The 24034-nt window shown below is 37.6% G+C and overlaps 1 protein-coding gene across 2 annotated transcripts in view; it reads right to left on the reverse strand.

The window, feature by feature from the left end:
* micu1 (mitochondrial calcium uptake 1) overlaps window positions 1-24034 on the reverse strand; it is a 35540-nt gene that overhangs the window by 7412 nt on the left and 4094 nt on the right. Inside the window, exons 2-10 of one of the 2 annotated variants that reach the window (XM_055029595.1) lie at window positions 23699-23863; window positions 22776-22953; window positions 19991-20153; window positions 17389-17432; window positions 14688-14699; window positions 6462-6576; window positions 4329-4411; window positions 3293-3493; window positions 575-712 (exon numbers count right to left, since the gene is read on the reverse strand). In XM_055029595.1, coding sequence (XP_054885570.1) covers window positions 575-712; window positions 3293-3493; window positions 4329-4411; window positions 6462-6576; window positions 14688-14699; window positions 17389-17432; window positions 19991-20153; window positions 22776-22953; window positions 23699-23862 — 1098 coding nt within the window. In that variant the 5' untranslated portion in view covers window position 23863. The remainder of the gene's footprint in view (window positions 1-574; window positions 713-3292; window positions 3494-4328; window positions 4412-6461; window positions 6577-14687; window positions 14700-17388; window positions 17433-19990; window positions 20154-22775; window positions 22954-23698; window positions 23864-24034) is intronic. The other variant, XM_055029596.1, reaches the window with a different exon arrangement.

The following is a 24034-nucleotide window of genomic DNA, read 5'->3' on the forward strand; positions in this document are numbered from 1 at the left end:
AAATGATGACTGGAATAAAAAGTGTTCTCATTTCTTATAGATGCCTTAGTTTTTACCTTGCCGTTCACAAACATGGCTGACCAGAAGATTCTAAGCATTTCTTTCAGGTTTCTCCAATTTTGTCAAATCCAGGAGAGTTCAGGTGAGACATTTGGAGACATGCATCACCAATTTTGGTTGACAACACCTCTGAATCACCTTGTTGGGTAAAAAATTGAAGAAGAAATTTGAGTTTGAATTTATAATTGGTTTTCTCTAATGCCAGGGCCACAATAATGCAGACTGTTTAGTTTTTTTATCTTGACTGTTAATTGTTTTTTCTGTGAACTAATTTGTCTTGTCTAAATGTGGACAGCTGATTATTTGAGTGAGGTTTGAAGGTATTCATTTTGAAGCAGGGATTTGTTTTTTTCTAACCATGGTGATGTGAAGCTTGCTTTAATGAGGATGGTGACGTTGTTGTTGTGTGGCAGCTTTAAGTTCATGGATATGGTGAACTTATGAGATTTATGCACAATAAAGCACAATGAACTTGATTATCTCTGACTTCAGATAAACAAAAAGACGGCTCCACCTGTGCATCTTTAAACATCTTCTTCAAGCCCTTCTGCATCTGCTTGAGTTTCCGTGACTGGACGCCGCTGTACGCCAGCAGCATCCCTCCAAACTGCCTCTCAGAGATCCTGCCATCCACTGGGTCGTTCCTCTCAAACTGTGGAGACAGACAAATAGGAAGTGAGCGTTCCCCAGAGGGACTGACAGATTACTATGAGCAGGATAGCGTGGGGGAGGACGGGGAACAGTAAATACTGGAGTCAGGCTTCAAGTTGAATCTTGTTTATAGACATTAAAGCTGAATGTGCGTTATGCTAACCATGTTTCACTGGATGACTTAACAACAGTAGGTTTCGGTGGAGCCGAGCAAGATTTGATGGTGTTGACAGCTTAAATGCTCTCTCACATGATTCCCTCTGGATGTGATGACCTCTGGAAATTTGCTGCACTTCTGGCATTATTAAGCTGCTGCTGTTCATGTAGCCAGAAAAGCTTCCTTAAAGTAAAAGAGACCAGAAACCTGGTCATTATTAAAAGCAAGACTAAAATTCTCCTTTGGGCTTCTGTTCACCATATCCGTAACTTCAATTTAAATTTTAGTCTTCTGACTATTTGCATATTAGTTTTTATTAGAGCAAAATCAAGCACTTCCACTCATGGTTTAAATCTTGTGGGATGTATCAGGGCTGTTAAAAGTCTTAATATTTCTTATCACTAAAATCCTTCTGTGATTTTAGTTTATTTAGTAAAACAATCAGGTCAGAAATTGTCAGTAATGATAATTATTTTATCAATTATTAATCAGACAAGCTGTCACATTCTACTGATTTTTTATTTACCTATTAAAATTAAATATGCTAATGATATGAGTTTAAAAAAAGCAACTTTCACAACAAGATTTTTCCTTTTTAACTCAAAAGAAATATGCAAGTGAAGCTAAAACTATCATTTCAATAATTGATTCATCTGGATTAATCCCACTGATCGTTTCAGCACTATGATATTGTGTACAGAAAATGTCACATCGTTTGTTTTCCTCTTCCTCGTCTCTTATTATTATCTTGACGTTTTGGGAAACTCCCAACCAACAGAAAACATGACATGGACTGAAAGCTTTTGAATACTGAAGCCAGCCAATTAATTTAATCCCCAAACAAAACCAGTCTACCAGGGTTGAGAAAACTATGTCTGAATCTATTGGAAACACGTCAGCCTCATGTTTGTGATTTTACTCGCTATTTGTTCATCAGCCTGGGCGCTCAAAATGTTGACAGCATGCATGTATGGCCAACACTGATTGCCTGTTATTGCTCTAACTCCAGTGCTGCTAGGGAAATGCACTGGTTTTCTTTGGTGCTTTGCTGCTCAAACATTAAAACCTTTGTTGAGCCCTCAAATTCAATCTCAGCGTTTGTTATTCTTTAAGAGGAGCTTGTCAGAATGCCAGATGCCAACATGGTAATATTTGGCATCTCTTTGTTGCAACAGTTTTTCAAATTAGTCCGATTTAGCTCTGGATATTCCCAAACTTTCATTTTCTTCTTAAGGTCATTCTCTTGCTCATCTATATCAGGGACCTGAAACATTTACAATCCAAAGAACAAGTTTTCCTAATTCCTCTGAACTAAACATTGTTTGGGGCCGCAAAACATTCACAATCCTTCAAAAGACACAAAGTACTTACTGCACAAGGCCAACAAAATTCAGGTGAATGTGGTGATAACGATATGACTTGCAATAAGTAAACAAATTCTTAAACAGTGTTCATATCTTTCAACTTTAGGTTGATGTAAACAACCCATGTAAATGATCCAGCTATTGAGAAATAACTTCAGTTCATTATTTCCATTCAATCAATATGAGATGAAAAAAAATTAACATATATTGTGCAAACTTTATAATTCAAAATTTGAATATTAAAACATTTTAAATAATTTCTAGTTATTTTTTGATTGAGGAAAACATTAAATATTTTTAAATAATACTCACACATTTTTTTTTGAAAATGATGAAACTTTTTTTTTTTTTTAAAAAGCACCAGTTTCAGCCTCATGACACAAATATGTAAAAACTGAACCAGAAGACAAAATTAATAAAATTAAAATAACCCCTCCTGGGATTATTTCAAAACACTGTTCAAAACACACGACATGTTTCTTTATATGATCAAAATTGTCAATAGTAGTTATCTTTATTCAAAATGTCAGGTAACATTTGTGGCTCTAAGCAGGTTTTATTTCACTGAACTGAAGACAAAAAATGTATATTATATATATATATATATATATATATATATATATATATATATATATATATATATATATATATATTGTTTTTTTTTGCAGACTCCTGATCAAGATTCCAGCTTGGGATTGATAAGGTGCTAAAAACTGAAATTTGTCTTCATATATACAGCTGACAACTAAAAGTTTTAGTTGTTGGTGTTTTAAACTTTAATTTCTAGTTCTTGTGGGGATGCAGGTGAGCAAATGTTAAAAAATGCACTAGATCAGCTGAATGTGTAAACTTTTCAGAGAAACTGTAAGATCACCAACAGGCACAAAAACTTTTGTACCTGTTAATCTTACTGGATGTGCTCAACAGAAATATCACAGTTATACATCACTGTCAGTGTCTACAAGGAGCCAGTGTACAGTTACTGATAAAAAAAAGATTACCCTGGAGCAAATTTTATTGATACATCAAAGTTATGCCTTTAATTTCCTTGTTTTATTACCTCTAGTTTGAGCACATCATGTTGCAGTTTCCTCTGAAACTCCAGAAAGCTGCCAATAGTGAGCTTTCCCTTCAGGTCCTCTCCAAAGAAATAAGTGGTGAGAGCAGAGCTGCAGCCAGCCGTCTTCAGAGTGTTTCCTGTGGTGGAACGGTCACGGTGCCGCATGCCCATGCTGGTCTGGGATCGAATGATGCTCTGGACCTGAACACAAAAGATGTCACTTGATATTAGACTGCAGACACACTGAGGAATCAGTTGGGGGTAGGAGTTGGTATCTTTTTGTCTTAAATCCTTTAGTGATAAGAATCTACTGTCTAAAAAAACAGAAGCAGGCAACACTGTTTCAGTCGTGTTAATTTTCTTAACTGTGCTTGCACAAGATGCTAAGTACTGTTCAAAACACACAACATGACATCAACTCTTCCTCTAATGTAAAACTTTATGCTTAGAGCAGGATGGATATTAAAATTAGGAATGCATGATATATCTGAACTAACTTTGATATGTGTCCGATATTGTCATTTTTCAACATATTGGTTTTGGGCCGATAAATAAAACTAAGTTGATATTAACAACCAATATTTATTTCCATCTTGTTGCTATGTGTTCCTGAAACAAGGGGAGGAAGTTGGTCATGTGGTATTTGTTTAGTCATGACAGTAATAGTGATGCAGTGCAGGTTTGCTTCTCTGTTTCAGTTTAACAGAAACAGAGAAGCTTTTTTTTTTCAAGGAGTTGAAAAGATAATGAGATATATTAGTAAATATTAACATTAAACACATGTTTGTGCATCTTTTGTAAAAATATCTAGAATGCTGTTCTTGCAGAAATCTGGATACAGATGTTGACTTATAGCACATAATTCCTCTAATTCATTCATTTATGTATCTCAAACTTAATTTCACTGGCAATTAGTACCAACTCTATTCCATGTCAGTGTTTTACAGTTCAAATTTGTAAAACACAGCAAAAGCGTTTGAATATTTTTGCTGAGTATTCAAACGTTTCCCATTTCTTCTGCTGTTAACAGTCTGACCTGTTCAAACTCCTCCAGGTCCACTTCTCCATCGCCATTCAGGTCAAACATCTTGAACGCAATCTCAAAGTTCCTCTGGGGAGCTGGACATTGCACAACACGAAGACACAAAGAGATACGCTGTTAAATCAGTGCAGCACAAAATGAAGAGAGGAGCAGCAAAAAGTAATGACATATTTACTACGGAACAGCTTGGGTGATCACACCACTGGGGATGGGCTTCAGGTCAAACATACAGACACATTCCTCTGAGCACCAAACAAAAACTGCACAATTAACCTCTCCTTCTGCCAGCAGTGGTGCTGCTGCAACATACAATGCTGAGAAAAATGTTGCTTAAAGACATATTGTGTTATATGACAGAAGACGTATTGAAGAAAATGTACTGGCTCAATGCTCAAACCAGTAGGTGACAAATCCTCTAAACATTTAATGTTTTCATTTCCTAACATTACTGCTGTTGCTGCAGGATCACAGGCTCTCAGGTCACCAATTCCCACATGTAAAATGAACCTGTAGCTACCAGGATGCCGATTGGTTTGAACTATACTGCGTAAGCCCCAGATGAACACCCAGGTAAACGATTTCAGCATCTTAACAGGGATCCTGTGGGACTCTAGATGCATTTGAGCCTTAAGCAGATCCCCCAAAAGTGGTTTATAATCTGACCTTTAGCAGACAATTGCTGCTTTGCACAGAAATCCTACAGATATGAAACAGCTGAATGTAATCTAAGTTGGTAGATTTAAAAGACAGATTTGATTTATTTAATATGAATGACCAAGATGGAACAAATCTTTGCAAAAAGCAACCATCATAGGTTTATATTTGTATATAAAATGGATTGCAACCTGACTGGTTTTTCGCATTTCTCCTTAAAAATGACTCAGCCTGACACATTCTTTATACAGATTATAATGAATGAACTAATTGCAAATGTAAATTTAACAACCTTCAAGCTGAAATACTCAGAACAGAAACATTGTCATGCAACTTCAGTTTTCGTTTGATTCAGCTGCTAATTTCAAAAAAACTGTTCAGCTGAGCACAGGAAACCTGACAGAGGAAGAGGTTATATAACGCAAACAGAACTGACCAAACTAACATCATCTTACTGGAAAAGGTCAGCTTTCATAATGAGTCTCTTCTGCCACATTATAGAACCAGAAAAGATGCGGCATCTTGCAAAAGTATTGACACGTTTTTAACCTTTTCACATTTTGCTTCATTGCAACCAGAAACATCAATGAATGTATTTGGGATTTTATGCCTGAACATTTTATTAGGGCATGATTGTGAAGTAGAAGAAGAAGGTCTTTACAAAAAACATTTACACTCTTTTTTGTAAATAGAAATTTGAAGTGTGCATGCTTTTTGTTTTAAGACCCATTTTTCTCTGATACCCCTAAATAAACTCCAGTGTAATCAATTCCCCTAACTTAAAATCTGAAAAGTGTAGAATGACTACAAGTTCATTTCAGCTTACTAAGATAGAGCACATTTATTACGTATCACCAAAGATTCTCAACTGGATTTAGGTTGGACTTTGACTAGGGCATTTTTTATATATATGTTAGACAAAGTGAATCAAAGTGTCAGGTTTTCTTCCAGCATTGTCCTGTATCTGGCTCCATCCAGCTTCTCATCATATCTGAACAGCTTTCTTGTTTCTGCTGAAGAAAAGTATTCCCACAGTGCAATGCTTCCACCAATAACCTTCCACATATGGATTGTGGCTTCAATGTGAAGTGTTCAGTTATTTTTTTTTTCTCCCACATATAAACAACCAACAGACTGAAAAAGTACATTTTCATTTCATCTGACCACAAAATTTTCTTTACCACATTTGCTGTGTCACATCACTTGAGGCAGGTGGACGCCATCTTTGTAGGGATATCAGAGTAAAAAGGACTGAAAGAATGTGTCAAGACTTTTCAGATACTAAAATTTGAACCTCATTTTTCTTACAGAATTATTTATTACCTAATTTATGCACAAATTCTAATAAAGTCCCTGAAAATCTGTGGTTGGAACATAGCAAAATGTGGAATGATGGCATTTGGTGAATACTGTTGCAAGCCTCTGTGAACTTGTCACCCACAGGCAAAGGGAACAGATTAGCAAAATACTTACTGGACAGCACTGTAGTGAGAAAAATGTAGTCAGAAAAGGAGATGAGGCCACATTCTCCTAATGTGTAAAATATGCTGTCCTCATCTGCAAACTTCTCTCTCTCCTGGGCAATTTTCTGCTCATCCAGGTCAGGACAGAAAAAAAGGGGGAACAAAGTTATAAACAGCACAAACTTTACATATTCTGCAGCGACGGTGTGTTTCAGAGTTGAAACAGATAGCATGTACTGTACACAATGGACACATAAGCATTGTTATTTTTTTCCCCACACACATATGAAAAAAAGTCACAATGCACATAAGGGTTAATTACATCCAGACGGATTATGACAGGAGTCATGCAACTGCTGCATACATGTGAAGCCATTCAGATGGGTGAGGGCAACATCGAAAAACAATTAGTGAGTGGTCAGGTCGGGGTGGAGACACATTATCCGCCAGAGGCTTTACTCACAGTGTGAAGGTGACATAAAAACAGGGGGAAACATCATGAGAGACTGTAGCACAAACACAGTTTTAATTAACCATCTCTGAAACCCGACTCAGACATAAAACATGTTAATTTAACTCCCTACACACAGCTGACCTGTCAGCTGACCAGTCAGTGTGTGTATTAACAGCACTGCGTGAAAGTCCTTTATTTACATGCACACACTCAGAGAAAGACTTGAAAGACAGAAGTGGGACGCTCCACCACACAGAAGAACAGAGCATGCCTAGAGGAGGAGTGACGGGAGGGTGCGGAGGGTGGAAGGATGGGCCACACTGAGCCCTCGTGGAGTTACCTCCGTCTGCAAACGGGTCCATTTCAGAGGAGGAGGAGGGAGGACAAACAACTGTTAGAGAACATTGTGGCCTCTGCTGCTTTTAGCAGGGCCTTGGATGACAAAAACACGCATGCGGCATTTACAGAATCACACAGAAAACCATCAGACATGAATGTAACCAATACAAGAGCGCTGCTGGAGGCCACTCAAAGTTAGGCATTTAAATATGTCTTGTCCGGATGGAGCAGAAGTATGATGGGAGGGTCAGAAAAATCCTAAACCTGCTTTCTCTAGAGTAAGTGGGTTTGTGAAGAAGTTCTTCACATTTAGTAATGTTACAGCTGTCAGTGGATATTAGTCTTTTTATTTTAAATGTCATATCTGTGTGATAAATAAAACTGGAAATTAACTTATATTTCCATCTAGTTTCCAGAGGGGAAAAGATTGCAGCAAAAGATTGTTGGGAAATTTAACTGAAGCAAAGAAGCAGTGGTGAAGTCAGCAGTGTGGTAGTTCTCTATCAAGGTGTCAAAAGGGTTAAAATCAGTTGTCAGCCATTACAGCAGTTTTAATCTTGAATGTCAGCATTCAAGATTACAATTTTCACATCAATCATTACAACAACAAATTTCAATGTATTTTATTTGGATTTTATGCAAATATGTAATGTAATTGTGAAGCAGAAGGAAAATAAACTTTTTGTTTTGCAAAAGGTTTCATTTGTTTGCATTTAGCCACCTTAACAGATATATGCCCATTAAATATAATAATATATGATCATTAATGTGAAAAAAATAGCTCAGCACTGCATGTTTGTTTCATCATCAAAGTGATGAAGTACTAATCAGTTTTATTTCCCAAACTGAGTGCTGATTAAATCCTGGATAACAAAATCCCACATCTCCACTTCCAGCCCTTTAGAAAAAAACATAAATAAATGCTTAAAATTGAGTGGTCCCCTGTTCATCGCATAATAATTCATTCACAGTCTGTCCCCAAGAACCAACTCCCTCCTCGTAACATACAGAATGTACAGTGGCTGCTAAAGACAATCGAATTGCAGTTAACAAAAATTTACTCTTAATTTAAGCCCAGTCTGACTCTGGCAAGTCAGCAATGCAGGGACATAAAAGAGCAGATTTTACTGTGACATGTATTATTAATGCCATCTATATTAGCCATATTGGAGAAGGAGGAGGGAGTGTGGGGGCAAACACGAGGTAAGAGAAAGAATGCTATCATTGGAGCGGTGCTTGCATCTGATGGAGAATGAAAAAGAAATATATCAGATTTCCTGAAGGTCACAGACACAGAAAACAATTCAGAAAGGAGTAAAACCAGGAAGAGCAGAGAGAGGTTGTATTTGTAATAAGGAACTGAAAGGAATCCGTCTTGGTTTGTGTGTTAATGCCAGACCAAAAAACCAAAAGGGCAAACAAACAAACATTGGTCTAGTAGAAAGGTATCCTACATACAGCCACAAATATCCAGAGACACACTGGGCCTCATTATTATTATCATTATCAGAACTGAGGCACAGAGCACATTAAATATAATAGCTTACTTTCCCCCTGGCCTGAGTCAAGGACAAAAACAGCCCCACAGAACAGCCTGACTCACCTTGACAAAAAGCAAATGCTATAAAGATCAAAGAAAGGGAGCAAATGGCATATTTATCTGGAGAAATAAGAAATCTTGGACCAGTTCAGGGCCAAGCAAAGCAGTGAACTCTCACAGATCTTCCTTTTCTTTTCCTTTTAAGATCCCGATCTGGAGTCAGTCTATTCTCTCTCTTACACTGAGAGCTGTGAACACACATCAAGCTATGCATCATATTTATCATTGGCAAGCTATATGAAAGCACCATTGTGCAGCAGTAAATGTAAAGATGCTTTCCAGCCTTTCATAGAGGAACTGGAGTAAAAATAATAGTGAGAATTCAGCTCTAACTGCTGAATGAACCTCTTTGAAGTTCATTTCACCTACAAGATTGGTATTTTTATTCAGAATTTGCTGCTATGAAACTGGATTCATTCTGTCAGCAGCAGTAAGGCTGCCTGGCTCACATGCATCAGTTATTTCTATTAGGTCTGATCCATACAACAAATACTCCAAAAGCCTTTTAGTTGATCATCATATTTAGCAAACTGGAAAGAGGTAGCAGGGAACATTTTGGAAAGCAATCCTTAAATACAAAGTGAAAAAATAAGGCTCTAGAACACCAAAATCAATATACTTTAATTATTAAAATTTTGCTAAAAACTAACCCTGGGTCTAAATTTTTTTAAAGCCACTGATGCTAAAATGAAAGAGCTGATAAATTACAGTGTCATTTTTGATTGTTTACTGGCTGAATAAATCCTCAGGGATGGTGATGCGCCTCATACATCTCTTCACATGCCAGCTAAGTTATAGCCAAGTCCACCAGCTGCACACAGATAAATAACTGAGCTGGCCCTCTAGCATGTGAGATGAGGCAGAAACATAGTGCTGACAGAGCTGCAGGCTGAACTCTGAGCTCTGCTGGAGGTTGGACAGTGAAATGTACTGTCATATAGACACACAGAGGGTGAAAGGTTTGGCCGGGTCTAACCTTTCCACTGAATGTCAGCACATTAGGCCCCATCCGGCCAAGATTCAAGAGGAAAAGGAAAGAAACAAATTAGGCTCATGTGAGACTGGATGAATGTCTTAGGACTTCGATATGACATTCGCCACATTGATGTCATACTGGAAAATGAGGCTAGAAGACTCCACATTTACTGCACACCAGGGCATCTGGCTAGGGTGCCAATGGCTGCTTAAACTTGGCTTTCAATGTGTGGAGACTGCAGTGCTTTGTCACAGATAAGATCTGTGGCCAACACTGCAGCAGCTCAGTAGAAGAGCAGACAGGAAACTGAAGGAAGGAAGGAAGCAAGCAAGGAAGAAAGACATTAATATTCAGGTTTTCTCAGTGGTTTTAGATGCAAGTTGAAATAACCTGCTAAACTGAAATATATGCAGAAATAAGTCCAACTGGATCAACATGTACAGCATGAGTACCAGAACAAAATGACTGAAGGACGTAGTGAATAAAAAGGCTATAAAGCAGAATCAGCACCTGTATGTCCCCTGTGCCACTCTGTGTGATGTGTTAGCTTAAGGGTTTCTGTCACTTTATCCAGTACAATACAATACACAGGTTTCAGGAAAAACACAATTCAGAATGACCTGCTTGAGGCTAAAGGTAACTGTTGTCTGACTTGGATATTTCTGGACCGTGGCTCAAAGCTCTGACTGTGTAAGAGAAAAGCTAGAAAGCGTTGTGCTGAAAAACACTAAAGGAAAACCATGAAGCCTCTTTCACTACCTTAGAGACCAAAAGTCAACATTTACTGATGCATACTGGTGCATGATAATAAATTGGGATCAAAAGAGACTACTGTTTGTAAGTGAACAGCTTGGTGTGTGTGTGTGCGTGTGCGTGTGTGTGTGTGTGTGTGTGTGTGTGTGTGTGTGTGTGTGTGTGTGTGTGTGTGTGTGTGTGTGTGTGTGTGTGTGTGTGGGATAAATTAATGCATTCACTCTCCACCTCTAATCCCTGGGGTAAATGGATAGCAGGTGCTATGCTAATAACTCTTGATTACTCAGGGAGCACATTTTGAAAAATGGCTCCTTATATGGAACACTTATCAACAAATTTTACTTGCTTGAGAAAGTGAAGCGTCTTATCACAAAGAAGAGCAAACAAAATGAGCCGAGCAGCTTTATAGAAAACCCAGCGTCTAATGAGTTCAAAGAGGACACGCAGAAAGAAAGAGTTAGCTTTGACAGAGAGAAAAACAGTCAAAAAGGTTAGAGAAAGACAGAACATTAAACCAAACACCATGTCATGAAAAGTTCTTCAGCCTTGCAGATTTGATCTTTTTTTTGCATTTGTTTTATATCACCAAACACATTTTAACATCAAATAACATGAGCAAATACAAACCATATTGTTCAAAAGATCATTTCATTTATTAATGTAAGAATGCTATTGAAAACATAATGACTGTATGTGAAAAAGTAAGGTAATTGCAGTTTTAGCAGCAGTGTCAGCAATCAAGTGTTTGCAGTAATTGGAATGACATTTTTTTACATCACTATGGATCAATTTTGACTCATTTTTCAAACAGTTGTGGAGGGTTTTCAAGTTCCCATTTGATCCATCAGACCGTCACATTTTCACTATTATTCTTGACTTTCCAAAATTCAGATTTACCTCAAATGTGATGGGGAACACACACTCAAATCAATCTCCACTTCTGTCTCAGCAATTCATAGAATAGTTCATCTAAAGTCTTGGGGATTATCAGAATATTTTTTGGTCTTTATGGGTTTTTTTTGGTCTGAAGTGGATTTAACCTGGGAACTCCTAGACAGCTGGTATGTTAGTCAAGCTTCTTTCTTATTGTTGAGTCATGAACACCAACTTCAAATTAATTCTGCTAGCATATGAAGATATTGTTTGGGGTTCTATTGTGCTCTTCTAGATCGAGTTGATGTGCTCAGAGTTTTCTTTATTTGAGGTTTACAGGAGTCCCAAATCCTCAAATTGTGCAGGTCAGGCAGTAATCAGGCCTTGCAGAGGTAATAAGGACATTTTCTGAAGATGTCATTTTGTATTTACTAAGGTTATCTTTGTCTAACTTAAAATATGTTTGATGATCAAAACCATAGCAAATCTGGAAGGGGAAAATAAGTTTTTCAGACCCATGTACACATATTTTAAAATAAAATAAAGTTGTTTTGATCAAAATGGTTTTCTGGAAGCTTCCTGTAAAATCAGAAAAGATCAGCACGACATGAGTTGATGTAAAGAGAGGCTCGTTTTCCATCCAAACTCCACCAGAGTGACAGCAGTGGATTCTCCATCTTAGCAGGTCACACTGAAAATAGTTTAGCTCCATAAAGAGAAATACAGAAAACCACAGCATGAACACTGGGAAAACATTTTAGATGAACAGACCAAGTCCTGGTTTCAGGAGCTCTGAACCATGCTCTACAAAATAAGTAAATAAAAAAAAAAAAAAAAAAAAACTCATGCAGGAATGACATCTCAACAATCCAGAGGATGGATTTGTGAAGGCTCGCAAGCACATCAAAACAGCCTTGACATTTGCTAACAAAGCAGTTTCCTAGATCCAAACCCACGTCGCGATGCCACCATGCGCAGGAAGGAGGCGACACCACCAGCTACTTTCCTCTGAGACACAGGCAAAAAGAGCAGTGCATGCTGGAGAGAGCAGCTGGCGCACCAAAGCGTGTGGAAAGTAGAGCTGGTACTTCTTAGAGGAAATGACAGGATGAGGAGAAAAGGTGTGTTTCCAAAGCAAGACAGAGGAAGTGCAGGGGAACAGCACAGCTATGATCTGTCATCAACTTTATGAATTAGTCATTTTTAGCTGCTCTTTGCATCTCAGCTCGCAAGTATCGTCTTTCTTCATAAAGTTCCAACTATACACCTAGAAGACACACACTTTAGGGGAGTGACCGCTATCATGTAAATTATGTAGCAGTGCTGCAGCATTTAATAATCCCTGAAGAGGCAAAGTATAGTGCTCACTTTCAATAATTCAGCACGGCAGGTATGGCACGCAGCTGCCGGAATAAGCTAAACAAAAGGGCACCTGGAAGGTCGCCAGCACAATGTCAATGAACAATGCAAAGCCTCATGCAGGCGCACACATGGTGGGGAGTACAGCCACTTCACTGGATGGCACCACCTATTCTTCTCATGGTGAACAGGTTACAACCTGGCCTTTGCTGCGCTTGCCTTATCTTCTCATTACCCAGACTGACAGAGGTATTCAGACCAGGAAACAGGTCTAATCACTCTGCTTATAAAGCAGTAGGTCAAAGCTCTCCTTATTCAGTATAATTGATCACGTAACGCTTATAGAAAGTATTCACCCCCCCACTGGGATTAGCAACACTAAAAGTATCACTTTTACTGTTGCTGCTCCCAAATTATGGAACGACTGTGTTCTATATGTTCCATATTTTGAATGTTTATTGATTTTAATCTGTAAAGCATTTGTGACTGCTGTTGTTTTAAAGTGCTTTATAAATAAAGTAGTAGTAGTTGGATGTGTTAACCTTTTACAAATCAATCATAAGTGTTTTCTGAAGATGTAGTTCTCCTGCAGATAAAACAAATTGTCTTCTAAAACTTCATATTTAATCTTCTACTTTTGCAAGCCTTCCAAGGCTGCTGCCGAGAAGCATCCCCACAGCATGATGTGGCCACCACGTTTCGCAGTGGGGACGGCGTGTTTATGTTGATGATTGACAGTCACAGCATCTTGTTTTATGGCCAAAAAGCCATAAAAAGAACTCTCTTCCACTCGACTGTTAATTCTCCTACATGTCTTTAACAAGCTCTAGTTGAGCCTTGATGTGTGATTTCTCCTTACTTCTCTCCCATAAAGCTTTGACTGGTAAAAACCCAAGCAACAGTTATTTGCTGCATTACCATGTCATCATGGTAACCTGGTGTCTGCTCTGATTATTTAGGCCAGCCACTTTAAACAGGGTGAATATTTAGTGTTATATTTGTATCATTTTGTAGAAATCAGTTTACACTTTGACATTAAAAGGTGTTTTGTTTTGGGGGGGTTTCTGTCCCTAAAGCAAAGTTTTGTTGATTATAAGTCATTTGTAGAAACAATTATGCAAGTACTTTTTTGGCACTATATTAGAAAATTATGAAGGGATACCGAGTTGTGCATCTATATGATGTAAGCAGCTACACAATCCCTATATCTAATGCTAACGCACAAGACCTTTGAGAGCAATTTTTAGGCTTTTCTTCAAATAATTCTTTCTACCCTTTAAAATAAAATATTTTATTGCTGCATCTTACATTGGATTTATATAGAAATCCAATATTTACAGCACTAAATCAGTGGCGAGTAAAAAATACCACGTAAAAAAAAATAATAGGTTTTTGTAAAGATCCCCAGAGCAAAACTTATCGCTAGCAGTTTGTCATCTATGACATTTCACAAAGTTGGAGCACACAAAGAGGGATATTGCTGACCATTTCTCTTAGAACAATCTAGATTATTCTTATATACATATTTTAAGTTGCAACCAAGTCTTTCCTGGTTGGAAAAACAATAAATGCACTGTCTAGCTGCAGTCCTGTCCAAAGTAACCATAAACTAAAGTGAAGCCATAGTCTGCTGCAGTCTTACACTTGCTGAAGCTGAGATTTGCTAAAAAGAAAAAAAAAGCACTAATTCAGCTGTTCCCCTGAACTAATAAAAGTGAGACGCTACACTCTTCGTTGTATCAAAGGTGTGAGTAATCAAAAGAAGAGGAAGTTCAGGCTACGAGGAGGAAAAGTACACAGGAGTAAGAGTGGAGAAGTGGTGACTACAAAGTGCAGTTAATCATTCAGGTGCAACACATGCTCCCCGACACACACCCCATACCTGCCAGAAGTCCTGCAGAGAGGGAGGGACAGAGCGACACGGAGACGAGGACGGAGGGATCGAGGGAGGGAGACAGAGGAGAATTAGAGGAGTTGGAGAACCGGGAGGGGAGGGAAGTTCGTGGGTGGAGATTGGGGTAATCGGTAGGCAATATGATTTGGAGCACAGAAAAATGTATGGGGTGGTTGAGAGATTTGGAACCGAGGATGACAATTTTTATAAGGGAAGGAGGAGAGGAAAATATGGAGGGGAGGAAACATTGCGGGGGGGATAAGAGAGGGTGGCTTATTAGAGCAGGGGAGAGTAATCAACAGTGAACAAAAGCAACACGTGTTCACATTAACGTTTCTGGCAGCTGAAAGCTGAGACGCACCATGATGGTGGTACAGAAAAATCCCATTACCAGCTGAGAACAGCACAACAATTTATGATCACATAAAAATCCATTTATAAAGAGAAAACACACATAAATGGGGACAAAATATCCAGCTCATGATGCTAATTTTTTTAGACTGATCATAAAACGAAATGTTCAGTAGGTAAACAATATTTATAGTCTGCACTTATAGAGATAATATATTTTACCTCTTTAAATGTTCCATAAGATGGAGAATAGTTGGCTAAAACATTTTTAAATTCAACCATAAAAAGGTCAGAGAGGGGCAGGTGCATCTAAATAATTTTCATCATGAACTATAAAGTCAATCACTTCCAGACAATCAATAAAAAAGTGAAAATTGAATTGACAAATTTAAATTGCACAGATTTATTATGCAACAAGTGACATATTTTTTGATGATTATGGCTAACAACTAATGAAAAGCCTGCAAACTCAGAAGTGTTGTTTATATTACGTTCTACATATTCATGGCATTATACTGTAAATGGAAATCATTTTCAGAAGGCAAACATCTCTGCATTAAACTTTTAGTGTAATATTATTATTATTATTATAGAGAAACGAACATGTAGCTGCAACAGAAATAAACAAACAAAATAAAACACAATATGTGATGTACCTGTGAGGTTTACTTTTTAAAGTTAATTACTGGAATTAAATAGAAATATTGAGTCACCTTTAAAGCTTGCATAGATGAATCATGACAAAGTATTTCAGAATGAAAGCAATATTCACTTGGTTGCATTTTAAATTTCTATATTTTAACATTTAAGGCTTTCAATAAATATGAGATAAATTTTTTTGGCCAAAACATTTTTAAATGTAACCACCAAAAGGCAAAGAGGCTTCCTCAAAAAGAAAGCTCTTGTTTTACCCACATGACATCAACTTTTGCGTCTGTAATCACTCTACCCCGAGCTACAGCCCTCTTTCTTTCCACCTTTATCCTCAAACCTCATTTACTCCCTACTGATGTTCCACCATTGGCTACTCAGAGTGTAATTTCTTGGCTTTATTATTTTGCAGCTTTTTTTGGCAGATGATCACTTCCTCCAAATAGTTAGAAGAGCTTATAAAGCTGCAGAGGAATCACGTGTTGTTCTGAGCGGCCGGGTGGGTGCAGCCGGTCACAGAGGGAAAGAAACACACGGGGTCCCTCTGGTCATGGCAGCAAATTCTCCTGGGTCAACCAAAGCTAAATATGGTACCACAGTAAAAGCCATGTGTCTGGAGATTTGCATGGCAAATAAAAGAGACATGTGGTCTTGAGATAAGGCAGCATTTACATAAGGGCTGTAAATGAAAAGTATGTCACTTTGATTTTTGGTATTCCTCAGAATTAACACTTTGAATTTTTGATGGATGTATGCCACAAGCTCTTTAGATATACATTTTAAATAGGGATAATTTGAAGTTTCATCAAAAACAAACATGGGCCTTGTCAAAGACACTGACTCTTTGGGGCTTAGTGGGGTTTGTCATTATGGAGATTAGGAGCAGATTTATTCTCTGGCCCGAAGGCTGATAAATTTCATAATGAGATTGGCAACTACAATCTTCACACTGATGATTCTCTATTATGAAATGAATAAGGATGGGCAGCTCCTGGCTTGGAGGAAAACTCATTTATATCTATGACGACATTAAAAAAAAGAAAAGAAAAAAGTCACAACTCAAAATCAAAAAAAGCTGTAATTGTTATAATTATGGAAATGATGACTCATAATCATGATTTCTTCCTTAAAGATAGTAAATAAAAACAAAAAGATTGTTTGAGGCCTGAGGTTCAGTCAGTCTGTTGGCAAGATGAGACAGCTACAGACCCCATTGAACTTTTCACATTGTTTTTGTAAATAAACTTATATATTCTTACTTAAATCTTACAACAGTAGCATATTTATGAAGTGGAAGAAATTGTATGAGATAGAATTTGTATTTGAATTTCACCTGTGCATTTTTGTGGCAGGTTTCTGAAATTTTAGTCCATCTTCCATCACTGTAGTTCAGGCTCAATGTTTAAGGGTATCAGAGTAAAGGAGTTGAATACCAATGCAGAACACAATTTTCAAACTTTTTAAATAAAAAAAACTCATCACTTTCATTCCACCACATATGTAACATGACAAAAAAACCAATGGGAAAAAGTTCAAGGGGTCTAAATACTTAGCAAGGTGCTTGGCCCTTTATCAAAAAGCGTACTTAATGACACAAATAACTTAAATAACTACATTGAAATAGAGCATTCATGATTGAATTAGAAATGCAGTTATTTTTTTCACAAATAAGACTTATGCTTCTTACCTTTCCATCATAGCGTTTCACAATGAACTGGTCAAGGCCGAGATCTGAAGATGACACATAAAACAAAGACATGCAAATGATCAGAAACAATCTAAAAATGGATATTAGGAAAACATAACAGCAGACTGAAGCTAGGAGATGATACAGTGTCATTACTGGTCCTCCTGTGATCAATGACCCACGATGGAGATGGATAATAGCCATTAATAAACCATTTCCACTGCTCCAATTCTTTAAAGTAAACAGTCTTCTGCATTCAGCTTTTACTATCTTGATGATTAAAAGTTACATATAGAATGACAAATATGAGATTTAAAATAAGCACTTAGAAGGTATCTCTGGACATGATATGGGAGATTTGCAGGTTTTATTCAAATTTGGGCTATCATGACACATATCCAACAATAGAAACAAATTGTGTAAAGAAAACATTTTGAAGCCTCTTAAAATAAGAGATTTAGAGCTGAAATCTTAATTTTCAACTAGAAAAAATTGAATTGTGGTCAGAAATGTACAGATATTTTTTTCCATGAAAATGTAAATGTCCCATGGCTTGATGGTGCCACCAGCATTTTTCACAATGGTGTTGATCTGCTCAGAGTTGTTTCCATAATCATTTGAAAAATTTTCATTTGGAAACTATAAACATTTTATAGTTTTCAGACCTTCCACTTCATGACTTCTGGCAAACTGCAATAAGGAATCTTTTTCCAACAATTAAAAATATCATCCATAAAGGCCAAATATGTGGTGTGCATGATTAATTGCTTGTCCAAGTTACCAAGAACCTTTTAGCTGTTTCTCTGATTTATGTTCTCCCTGTGCAGCTTTTTCAGATGGACAGCAATTTCTTGGTAAAAAAAAAAAATATTCAAAGCTTTGGTATTATTTTATTACCTAACCTAGCTTGAACTTCTTTACTGATATTTGAACTTGTTCATTAATGTTCTCCAACAAACTTTTCGGGCTTTCACAGACCAGCTGTATTTATACTGGGATTACATCACACATAGCACTTACATATTAAGAGATTTATGAAGGTAATAGATTTATTCAGTGGTAAAAAGAGTAAAAAAGGCTGAACATGTACACCTCATGTTCCAGATTTTACTGATAGTCATTATAGAAACCACAGATAATTATTTCTTTCAAGTCACAATTAAGTGTTTCATTAAGTTTGTACATCACAAATTATCTCAATAATATATATACAAATTTGTGGTTGTACTACTACAATCACTAGTTGTAGTAGTTGCAACTACTTCACAATTAGTACTTGCGAAGTAGTTGCAATTACTTTGGAAGTATTAAATAAGTAGTATTAATACTAATATGATTTGTATTAATACTTCCTTGTGAAGTATTAATGCTTTTGCAAGGAATGATATTTAGGGAAAATTCTCCAAATTTGTATTTTATTTAGAAGGAAATTTATGTTATGTGTCATTGAAAGAGAAAAAAAAATCTCTTTCTGTTGAAAAACAAAACAATAGAAGCAGAATAAAGTTGGTCATCTGCAGCTCAGACCTTTTTATCATTTCTATACAAATGTACGGTTTGTACATATTTGGGATATGGGCCAAGAGAAGCCGAGAGTGAGATGGTTGCTTATAATGAGGTTGGGTAAACTATATTCTTTTCTAATCCTGGGAGAACTGCAGTACCACAAACCATGGAGGAAAGGTATTAGATCCAACTACTGAAGTTTAATAAGGGGCCAAGCTAGGAGCAGCCTTGAATGCGATTAGAAGATGAAGGCGGTGGGGTGAGGAAGGTCAGTGTAAACGTGTCAGGCAGTGTTAAATCCTTATTAAGAGGTCTTGGATGTTTATTCTGTGAATGAATCTCCTAGGGTAACATTCCTCACATGCTGTGAATTCAACAGCAAAATGCATGAATTCAACAGCAATCGCATCCCATGAAATGTCACTCAAATCAAACAGTTTTTGCATTGAATAATAAGGATGTGTGGCGCTGAAACATGTGTTCATGTTCGGCTTCCCGTGGTTGAAGATCAAATCTCTCTCACTGGGTGTCCGCTCAATGCCTGAAATCTGCTCCAGGTTCAGCCGGCTAATTGAAACAGCAACTGCTGTGTCGTGATTCCCTGAACTCCACCCTGTCCACCCGCCTTCCTTATAGCAACGGGTATCTTTATAAGAGCTGTCATGCAGTCTGAGTTAAGAGCTCCTGTAGCTAAAATAGAGCTGAAGGAAAGGGGAAGGTATTCAGGAATGCTGATACAGTAGTTTTGACATTTATTTATGACATTTTATTAGAAAAGATGTACGAAAAGAGCCTTTAAATTAGTTTGTACTTGTATCGCATTAGTAACATTACAACTAATTACTTAGCATTTAAGTTGAGTACAAAATCACTAGAAATCAGAAACATTGATGTTAATCCTTTTGGGTGAAGATGTGTTTTGCCACTTGGCTAGATGAGTAAACCCACATAACAGTAACTTTCCACGGGTTTGTCATGCAGGAAGGGCAACGTTTTAGAATCTCAAAGCACTTAAACTTATTCTGCTGTTATAGGAATTACTTGAAATTATTTTTCGTTTTATATTACTTAGGAGAGAAGTCGCAGAGGAACTCACTCTCAGGCTGCTTCTCATTGGGTGTAATGGACCGGATGAAGTCCTGGGGGGTCATGTAGACCTCGGCATCCCCATGCTCGTTGATGACCTTCAGAGTGGCGAAATAGCGGAAAATCTTGTCTGGAGTCGAATACGCCCTGATTCTGTTCTCATATTCCATCACCTGCCAAGAGATCAAGAGTTAAAAATTAACAAAAGCTTAAAACATTTTTAAGCAGTTTATTATTAATTGTAATAAATCCAGCTGTTCTGTGAAGGCCTCAGGGTTTAGAAGACAACATTAGTTCAGACACATCATCATGGACACCAGCCAGAAAAACTAACAGTGCACTCTGACTTTGAATGCACCATCCCCAATGTGTAACATGGTGGAGGCAGCACAGTCGATGCAAAGATGGAGTGAGCTAAACAAAAGGTAATCCTGAATGAAAACCTGATAGGACTTTGACTTGAGACTGCGACAGAATTCTCCCAGAAAACCAAGTCCAAACATTCGGTTGGAGTTAATAATGAAAAAGTTTAGATCAAAGAATATAAATATTCTGTATAACCTTCAACCTGTATATATACAGGTTGAAGATTGTGACAGTATTCAAACTGTTCTTGAAAAACAATCCTATTTGAAACAGGCATCTTTAGGAGACTATCTACTTAAAAAGTGCTATTTATATCACTTAGCTGCACACAGTAGCTGCAATTAATCATATAGTCAGGTTTACTGATATTTTAGTGATGTTCTTGAGTAAAAACTGTGGCCAAAATAGCAAAAATAACATTTCTGATTATACTGCCAGTTTAGTTTTTTCACTTACAAACAATAACTGAAATTTATCATGACTGTGAGGAATACAAATTGTTTTGTAAATTTTCACAATAAATGATCAACAAAACGATAACAGCCCAACGCTACTCCACATTCTACAGTGAGAAAAATCTCTTTGAAGAGTTTAAAGAGCGAGTGAACAGTGAATCAGAGCGAAGAAGCAGGAAAGTTAGCCGTCAGCTCAGATGGAGCAGTTTATTAACCTCTTTCCTGAAGCAACGCATCATCAGAAGAGGAAGTCGGTGCTCTCAGTGTCACTATGACTGGCAGCTTCAAATGAACGAAGACTCTCGAGTTATTGCAGCCACACAATCAGCACTGCATCAATGACGGCTGATTCTGATAACAGAGCTAATTTATTCAGCTATGTTGCACACATTAGTCACATGAACTGTTTGTTTTGACCATCCACTTTCAGCAGAGTATCTGAAACAGATGCTGCATTGCTGAAAAACTGACAGAGCGCTGCGAGTTTAGAAGCTAAGTGGTCCTTTCATGTGACACAGAGCAAGCTGTTTACAACAGATACTTCCCGTGGAAAAGCACAACACATTTTACAGCTTCAGGTATTTCAGACTGTCATTATGTTCAATTTGGTAAAAGGGTGTTTGTGAGACAGATACACAGACACAGATCAAGTGCAGAGGAGAGGTTTTTCTTCTTATGCAGTGTGCTTCACCACTTATGAGAACGTTGAATCTTTTGGTTTTTCACTCACACTCAAGTATGAGTGAAAAACTAGCAGATATCAGAAGCTTCTGAACTCTGAAGCAGAACTATGACTTGTTTACGTAATGAAACATGAGTTTCACCATTAATTTGAAGATCAAATTTTCAACATGAACATTGACAGAAAGCTCCCTGTTAATAATTAATCCCAGTTATTTGTAACTAGCAACCAGCTAAAGAGTTTTACCTTGAGGAGTTCTTTTTAGGAGTATTTTATTCAAGGGAATAGATAAAAAAAGAAGAAACATTCTGTATTTTTCTGCATTTAAAACCAGTTCTAATTGCTCCAGTTAAATCTGCAATGCATCAAAGGCGGACTGTAGAAATTTAAATGCCTGAGTGACTGAGTGTGAATAGCCGCGCTCTCATATATTTGAAGATTAAAAATGTAGATTAAAGATTTAAAGTACATCGAGATTTAAAGTATTTCTTTGCATTGCAAATAAAACCCACTATTCATGACACAAATCTGAGGAGAGGTGTGAAAGGGTATAGCAGGTTTGGATTATAATTTTAAAAGATTTTAAGCCATTGTGCAGAATTAGCAGCTTGAAAGCAATGTGACGAAACTGCAAAACTTTATTGCACAAAGTAAAAAATTTAAAAAGGCAATTATCAAAACATACTGTTCACTTTCTCAAAAGTAAAAGGAAAAAACTTAAGCTTAGAAAACTTTAAGGTATGTTTAAGGTGTGTGTACTTTCCACTGCATTGTAAATCTATAAGTTGGATCACTTCAAGGACGGTGAGAGCATAAATTGCTTTTTGGACCTGAGAGTTGAACTAAGTTTTCTGCTGCTGCGGAGGGAAGAGTGACTGCGCAATGTTCTCATCTGCAGTCATAATTCAAATATGCCAGCAAAATGGCATAATATTTCATCTTAAAAAATGGCCCCTATCGTTCAGAGTCCTCCTCCTCATTCACTTTTAAAATAATAATAACAATAATAATAATAATAAGTAACAAAGAATGTTTATTTGGCAAGAAAACCTGTCACTGTTGGTCCCCTTTCTGTTTTCGTGTTGTCATCTGATGCCTAATTAAAAGCAATAAAATCCTCAAGGACAATAACTTTCTGTTGTTTATGACAGTGGAAATGCATGCTGATTACCTCCGTATGTCACTTTAAATGCTTGCTTAAAATACACTAGCGTCTGCAGATCAAACATTAATTATTGGACGTTGTTCTGGTGAGTGATTGAACAGCTGCAGGCCTATAGTTTATTGATTACCTTGCGGTCACGGAATCCTGAGCGGGGTTTCTTCTTCTTCCCCTCTTCGTCTTGCGTTCCCTCGTCTCCGCTGCTGGACTCCACTGACTTCTCAGAGTCTGTGTCCCTCACGAAATCGGCTTCCTCTCCAGCCACTCGCTCAGAGTGCTGAACAGAAGGTCCTGCATCAGCATATGCTCTGGTGTTTAGGGATTAAAAAAACAAAAACACAAGAGAAATCAATCTTAATACCACCAAAATGGTTTTATGCTGCCTGCATGATTATTTAAAACTATTTATCTCCATGCTTTACAAATTGGAGTAGAATTATGAAGAGGAGATCAGACTTTAATATGAAGTTTAATGTGAACTATGGCAACGAAGCAAAAAGGAGTTTTTCCACAGGGGTAAAGGCAAAGTCCCACTTGACCATTTTTATGCGACTGAACTGAAAGTTGAAATAATAATAAAAATAATAATAAAAAGAACCAGAAAGGCTAAATAATTCAAATTAATGCGACACGAGGAGAATGAAGTGTGCAGTGAAGGTCTGGAACCGTCTCATCCCATCAGTCTAAAATGCCCTGAGGGTCCATCAATCACTGCGCCTGGCTGCTGCAGCTCAGTCGCTCTGTCCCTAAAGAGTTTTAGACCCCCACTGTTCTCTCCCTCCTCCCACAATGCTCTGCCTTAACTAAGCACCAGTCTTCTGTCTAATGGACAGCCATAAAACACTGAGAATAATTACATTATATTAGAAGTGCTAAAAACTAAAATAGCTCATCGGAAGGGGAAGCCACTTCACAAAGGTGAGGAACTACCTTTAATAGGTAGAGGAAAAAAAGCTCAAACTTACCATTTAGTGAGAAGCAAGACCAAAGTCTTAAAAGCTGGTCACTTATATTCTTATAAAAAAGGCAAATGTGGGCGATGAAGTCGCTTACCTGTTCCAGAGAAGTCCAGCACTCGCAGATGCACCAGTTACACCAGCCAAGGCGACCAGCATCAGCCTCCTTCGGCCAGACGTGCTGGCCGCCCCGCTGTGATAGCGGCGGGACAGCTGGGTCAGTCCCACCGAGACTGCGGACAGAGCCCGCAAGCGGAACATGCTGCAGAGAGGGAAGACTGAAGTTACTAAGCGTGATGACACGGATGCGACTGTGAATATAACAGTTGTTATTATTCAAGGTTTCTTTAACTGTATGAACTGTAACTGTAAGTGTGTCCGTTTCAATTGAACAGACTACGGAGTTTCAGGTTCCAAGGATGGATCCAAGGAC

This window comes from Poeciliopsis prolifica, unplaced genomic scaffold, assembly GCF_027474105.1.
Source record: "Poeciliopsis prolifica strain line A6 unplaced genomic scaffold, Auburn_PproV2 SCAFFOLD005, whole genome shotgun sequence".
Taxonomy (NCBI): domain Eukaryota; kingdom Metazoa; phylum Chordata; class Actinopteri; order Cyprinodontiformes; family Poeciliidae; genus Poeciliopsis; species Poeciliopsis prolifica.